The sequence below is a fragment of the Anastrepha obliqua genome, chromosome 6 (assembly GCF_027943255.1).
Source record: "Anastrepha obliqua isolate idAnaObli1 chromosome 6, idAnaObli1_1.0, whole genome shotgun sequence".
In the NCBI taxonomy this organism is placed as follows: Eukaryota; Metazoa; Arthropoda; class Insecta; order Diptera; family Tephritidae; genus Anastrepha; species Anastrepha obliqua.
Window position 1 is genome coordinate 49,040,537 of NC_072897.1, and position 7,413 is coordinate 49,047,949.

The 7,413-nt window shown below is 32.3% G+C and overlaps 1 protein-coding gene across 1 annotated transcript; it reads left to right on the forward strand.

Annotated features, from left to right (window-relative positions):
* The first annotated feature begins 3,774 nt into the window (after positions 1–3,774).
* LOC129250494 (tigger transposable element-derived protein 1-like) lies at positions 3,775–5,296 on the forward strand. The gene is made up of 2 exons (XM_054890118.1): positions 3,775–4,679; positions 4,732–5,296. The coding sequence occupies exons 1-2, from the start codon at positions 3,775–3,777 to the stop codon at positions 5,294–5,296; spliced, it is 1,470 nt and encodes a 489-aa protein (XP_054746093.1).
* The last annotated feature ends 2,117 nt before the right edge of the window (positions 5,297–7,413 follow it).

The window sequence follows — 7,413 nt, forward strand, 5'->3', positions numbered from 1 at the left end:
TTTTAAATAATTAAATTGTGCTTGAATGCTATAACTTAAACTAATGTATAATCCATTCGATTTCGCTAAATTAATTTTAATTGTTATTTGATCAATATCAAAATATCCGTTGTCGGAATTCATATTTGGTGACAAAGTGGTTTGTGTACTGGGTAGTCCCTAACTTACAGCAGCAAGTACGCAAATCCCTTTAAAGAGACCAGTATTGCGGGAACATCTTTCTTTACGAGCTACATTATACAGTTGACAGTCAATTATTTCTGCAGTATAATCAGAGAATGTTAATGCAATGAGAAGGTGCAAATGTTACTGTAAGCTTTTTTTAGTACAATTGAGATCTGAAAGATTTGTAATAAGGTCATTTAGCACACCGAGTTTATAGACACCTCACTGACTTTTGCCCACACAAAAATTAGAAACACCACACATCTTTCACCTCAACACACAACATAAAACGATTTTAAAAAATAAAATTTATAAAAAAAAGTTTGCACCGGGAATTGAACTCGAGTCTAACATGTGGCGAGGAAAAATAGGCGGTGCGTTTATTTCTTCGACTGCTTATTTTTTGACCATTTTGTTACTTTTGAAATGATAAGCGGATACATAAAATTTATTAAAAATTTTTTTACGATTACATTAAAAAAAAAAATTTAAAAACGAAAAAAAAAAAATTTGCACCGAGAATTGATGGCGAGTCACGTGGGGAGGATAAATACATTAAACTAATTAAATTTTTACTATTTTCGTATTTTTTGAAATAATAAGCGAATACGTAAAATTTATTACATAATTTTTTTTAATTACATAAAAAAAACGAATTTAAAAAAAAGAAATTAATAAAAAAAGGTTTGCACTGGGAATTGAAATTAACAATTAACATGTGGCGAGGAAAAATAGGCGGTGCATTTATTTCTTCGACTGCTTATTTTTTTACCATTTTGTTACTTTTGAAATGATAAGCGGATACATAAAATTTATTAAAAATTTTTTACGATTACATTAAAAAAAAACACATTAAAAAAAAAAAATGAAATGATAAGCGGATACATAAAATTTATTAAAAATTTTTTTACGATTACATTAAAAAAAAAATTTTAAAACGAAAAAAAAAAAATTTGCACCGAGAATTGATGGCGAGTCACGTGGGGAGGATAAATACATTAAACTAATTAAATTTTTACTATTTTCGTATTTTTTGAAATAATAAGCGAATACGTAAAATTTATTACATAATTTTTTTTAATTACATAAAAAGAAACGAATTAAAAAAAAAAAATTAATAAAAAAAGGTTTGCACTGGGAATTGAAATCGAGTCTAACATGTGGCGAGGAAAAATAGGCGGTGCATTTATTTCTTCGACTGCTTATTTTTTTACCATTTTGTTACTTTTGAAATGATAAGCGGATACATAAAATTTATTAAAAATTTTTTACGATTACATTAAAAAAAACACATTTGCAAAAAAAAAAAAAAAATTGGCGCCGAGAATTGATACCGAGTCACATGGGGAGGATAAATGCGCAGTGCGTTTATTTCTGCGCCTGCGTTGTGAACCAAGGTTTTGTGCATGCGCGCGACGGGAATTAATTTTAATAAAGTTCTGAAAGTAATTCATGAAGTTTTTCATTACATACATTCATAAATGAACGTATACTCTATATGTACATAAATGATGGTATATGACAATATACATACATAATATGTATGTACATGTCAATAGGAGGTATTTGCATTAAGAAAAAAAAACGGTTTAAGATAAATCAACACTTATTTTATATTGTATGTCAATTTATAGTTTATGTATTCGACAGCATTTACATACATATGTAGGTATGTACATTTGTATATGAAAAACAATAATGCACAAGCGCAAGAACATCATCTTCCTTTCATACATATGTACATATGCATGTATGCCCAAATAACCTTGACTTATGTATGTACACAAGTCACAGCACATTACATTCTTACAAGACAAATACACATACGCACTAGCGAGTTTCTTCCTAACAAGTGCAAAAACAATTCTGCTCTATGTATGTATTATGTCCTAGCATATATACATACATATATACCTACTTGCCTTCTAAACTTCCTACAAAATAATTGTATTCATATGTTACTACATCCATGCACGTTCATACATTCATGCATATGTATATGCGCGAGCGCAGCGCTCCCTTCTTGCTTCCGTGTACTTTTGTCTTTCACCAGTCGATATTCCTAATATTGTACACCTAATTCTCTTTTTACACGAATTTTTTTTACACGAATTTGATTTAACACGAGTTAAAAAGAGAAAAAATTTTTTTTTTTACACGAATTTCATTTCATTTCAATTTCAATTTACATTTAACACGATTTTCAATATTTTATGAATTTTTCTTGAATCTCATAGAGCAAATCGGATTCATTGTTTGGGATTTTTGTTTTAGCATATCGGTTTAGGTTATTTGTTTAGGATCTTAGAATATCAGCATGTAATCGCATCTATACAGGATGAGCGGCTTTGGGCTGTTATCGTGTACAGCTGTTGCTATAAAAATATGTGTATATGAGTGGGATTCCCCGAATTATGCATAGAGTAAAGGCGTAATGTACTTTTTACGCAATTTAGTTTGGTTTTGAGAGTTGAAAAGAAAAGACGCTTAGTTGTTGTGAGTATTTAAAACATTATAAGTAAAATAAAGTTAGTGCTCGTATAGATTTATTAACTCAATAACAGGTAAGCTTTAAGGGGGGAAGCTGGTGTAGAGCGCAAAAAATGGGCATATTTTATGAATTTATTTTGACTCAACAAAGGAATCAATCGAAAATCTGTGAAATAGGTTTAATAATATAGCTTTCATGGTACAAATACAAAATTTTTCGTCTGAATTAATTTCAAAATGGCCGCTGTCCAGCAGTTCTCCTAAGGCGCCTTTTTTTCTAGTGGGTCCATTGCCGAAGACGTAAACTTCTTAATTTTTGTCCTGGATCAAAAAATAAAATTTTTTTAGTTTCTATATAACAACAGAAAGAGTCTTACGTAGGATTTTTTCGATATTTTGTTTTTTCGCGAAATGGTGCACGTTTGAACAAAAAGTTACAATTTTCACTATAAAGAACGACATAAAATTGTTGATTAAAAAAAAAAAACTATGTAATATAAATAAAAAATCCTACGTACGTCTCCGGAGAAAGGTATTTCGAATGTATTGTCAAAATTTCGTAAGAATCGGTAAAGATTTGTTCGAGTTATGTCTTCGGCCAGTTTAAAAAAAGTGATTTCGAGAAAAACGCGTTTAAAGTTGTAAATAGCGTTCGGGGCATACCTGCGCGGCACTGCCGTCGAATGAAAAATTTGGGCATTTAGACATTTTTGCTGGCATCCCTCATTTGGTATATTATTTCTAAGACCCTAAAGCACCTTTTAAGACAAAAAAAAATTTTTCGATTTTTTCAAAATTCTAGACCAGCTTCCCCCCTTAAATAATTTTCAAATCTTTGCATTATTAATATGAAAAATATTTTGGTAGCCTTAACACAATGTCACATAATTCACCTGTAGTAAAAGCCAAGAGGAAGGCGATCAGTTTAGATACTAAAATTAAAATTTTAGATCAACTTACAACAGGACAAGGAGCAACGGCTGTAGGAAAGCATATTTGGTGTTAGCTACCATAAGAACGATCCAGAAAAATGAAACTGCAATTAGAAAATCGGTATGTTCTGGAACGAAAATAAGTGCTAAATCATCGTCATACATAAGAGATGTTGTCAAAGAGAAGATGGAAAAAGCTTTGGTAATGTGGATTGAAGATAAATCACAAAAAAGAATACCAATAGATGGAATTGCTATCAAGCAAACTGCATTAAGAATTTATAAACGTATTAAAGAAGTTGAGCCAGGCACTTCATCTCAGTCAAAACAACCCGAATTTTCTGCAAGTACAGGTTGGATGACAGGTTTTTTTAAACGACATGCTCTCCATAATGTAAAAATTAAGGGAGAAACTGCGTCTGCAGATGAATTGGCTGCCAAAAAATTTCCTGAAAAACTTAGAAAAATTATTGAAGATGGAGGATACACCCCAGATCAAGTTTGGAATGTAGATGAAAGTGGCCTCTTTTGGAAAAAAATGCCGAGCAGAACTTATGTTGCAAAATCGCAGAAAACTGCCGGTGGTTTAAAAGTAGCAAAGGACCGTGTACCATTGTTGTTTTGTTCCAATGCTTCAGGAGAACGTATGTTAAAACCACTGCTAGTAAATCGTGCTTTAAGACCACGCTCGATGAAAAGTGTAGATTTCAATAAACTGCCAATTCACTGGACAGCAAACAAAAAGGCATGGATGACCAGTGCAATCTTTACAGAATGGTTCCAGAAATACTTCATTTCAGAAGTTAGACGCTACATGAATGCAAAATGTCTAGAATTTAAAGTTCTTTTAATTCTAGACAATGCACCTTGCCATCCGCTCTTGGAGCACCCAAATGTGCAATTTTGCTATCTTCCGCCTAACACTACATCCTTAATACAACCGCTAGACCAAGGGATCATTGCTACTTTTAAAAAGTACTACATAAAACGTTCATTCCAATACGTGGTAGACACACTAGACCATAATGAGGATTTAACAGTCATTGATATGTGGAAAAAATTTTCTATTATGGACTGCATTAATCAAGTTAGGTTAGCGTTAGCTGACTTAAAGCCATCAACCTTGAACTCAATGTGTCAAAAGCAAAGATCCTGATCCTGTCATCCATAATAACGCTGTTTTTACTGACATCACAACGCTGGCACATACAATTAGTGGAGATGGATTCGATGATCTATCATTTGCCGATATAGAGGAATTATTAGCTGATAAAAGCTTGAGCGAAAATGAAATTATAGACCTCACCCTTGAGACTCATCAAGACAGAGAACATAGGGATAATGACGAAGAAGATCCTCCCATTTTAAATGCAACTCTAATTAAAGAAGGTCTTGATCTTGCTAGAAAATTAGGTAATCATTTTCAACAACATGATCCTGATGAGGAACGAGCTGCAAAATTTCAACGTGAACTGAAATCATTAATGGCATCTTACAGGGAACTTTATAAAGGTTTATTACGAAATCAAACACAATCTTTAATGACTGATTTCCTTCTAAAAACTACTGAATTATCAACACAGGAGCCTAGAGATGATAATCCAGAAACAATTTTACAAGATGATGAACAAAATAATTCTAGTGATGGCAGTGATATTCTAGTCTTACGCAAACGTATGCGTTTATTGTCAGAAAGTGACAATGCATAAAAGTTTTTTATGTTTATATTATTTTTACTTGTTTTATATTAATGAATTTCAGATATTATTTTCTTTTTTTCAAAGTATAACTTATTTCTTATAATATATTTAAAGAATTAAAATGTGTAAACACGAAATAAATTCTTTAGTGAACTCTAAAAAGAATTTTTTTAGTATTGTTTTCACCTAATTCTCTTTTTACACGAATTTTTTTTTACACGAATTCTTTGGGAACGTATCTATCGTGTAAAAAGAGAATTAGGTGTACTTACAAAAACACGATATGTACTTTGATAGACGCAAAAGCAACAGCAAGCGCAACGCCATGGCCGCTTTGCCACCGCACATTCTAAAATGTTCTAGAACACAACAAAAACACATACCTCACATGCGCATGTCGCCCAAAGCTAAAATCTAAGCCTAGCGACTACAAAAATAAAATACATTCGTAGACGCAGTCGCAGCGGCCATGATTCTATCAGCGACGGCGCTGAACAATTTAGAACAAAACAAAAAGTTCATTCATAAGTTAGAGCTCATATTTCAATTTCATTCATAAAACGAGCCGCCCATATGCCAATTTTCGCGACCATTCGAAAATAGTCAATATTGGAATATTTCGCGTGGAATTATTTGCCAATATTTGATAAATCTTAAATTTTTGTCATGTCGAGTGGCCGCGGCTCCGTATGTATGTAAATATGTCTTCTAACTGTGCGACAGTCGCGAGTTAATGCGACTTCCAGCGAATCACACATTCCTGTCCGCAAAGCCACATATATGTACCTTATGATCAGAAAGTACCGGGAATGTTTAAATTAAACAAAACAGAGTTAAATTTAAGGCAAATTTATTTTATCTCCTTCAAAATATGACCCGTCTGAAGGAACACACATGTGCCAACGCTTAACCCAGTCCTCCAAACACTCCCGGCAGGCCGATTTGTATTCTCTTTGATCAGTGCGATGGCGCGTTATCACCATGCAAAATCTGAGAATTGTTTGCTCACATTTCCGGCGGTTTGCAACACACAGCATCTCTCTAAGGTTTCAAAACGAATAAATAATATTCTCTATTGACTGTCTGGCCCGATGGAAGGTACTCATGGTGGACTATGCCTTGGCAATCGAAGGAAACAGTCAACATCACCTTCCCGGTTCTTTTTGCTCATAGGGTATACATATCCCATCTTTTCACTGACGGACAAGAAGACGGTCGCAGTTGTTGTTTTTTATATGCATACATTTTGCGTTCGTTGAAGGTTTGCATATATTTGTATACATATGCGTGTATGCGCGTTTGGCTTTCTGGATGCGCATCCATGGATATTAGAATATTTTCTCATCAATATGTGTATGTATGTAGTTCAGATTTGACTGAAGAGATTAAATATAGGAATGCATATTCATATGATTGACTTTATGGCTGTTTTACATATAAATCAATTCAAATGAATAATGTTATATAGAAAATAAATTTCTAAATAAATTTCTAAATAACTGGTATTAGAAAAACCTGAATACACTATTTTAAATCAATTTCAATTAAACCAAATATAAAAAATGAAATAAAAATATCGAACAAAAAACTGTGCACAGGATTGGAACCTGAGTCAAATATGAGACGATGTACTGTATATACGACACGTCTTTCACGATTGCGCTAATCTACAATTATTAATGATATTTTCTAAATCACTCATTTATTCGATTCGCAGTTTTATATGCACATATTCTGCGTTAGTTGAAAGTTTGTTTGCGTAATTATATGCATATGTATGTGTGTATGCGCGTTTGGCTTTCTGGACGGATATTAGAATGATATTTTCTCATCAATATAATTTGGATTTGATGAAATAGATTATAGATATATGTACATATTTTCTGTTTTGATTGATTTATATAAAAGTCAGTTCATATCCAGTATGAACTATTTTATACCGAAAAGAAATTTCCATTTAAAACAGTATTTTAAAGAAATTTTAATTAAAATAAACTCAAAAATTTTACCAAACTTTCCTGGTTTGAATTGTAAAAAAAAAAAATGTGTAAGAAAAAAAAAATGTCTTCAGGACTCGAACCTGAATTATATACGTGCCAAAAAACAAAACGAATAACTCCGCCGAC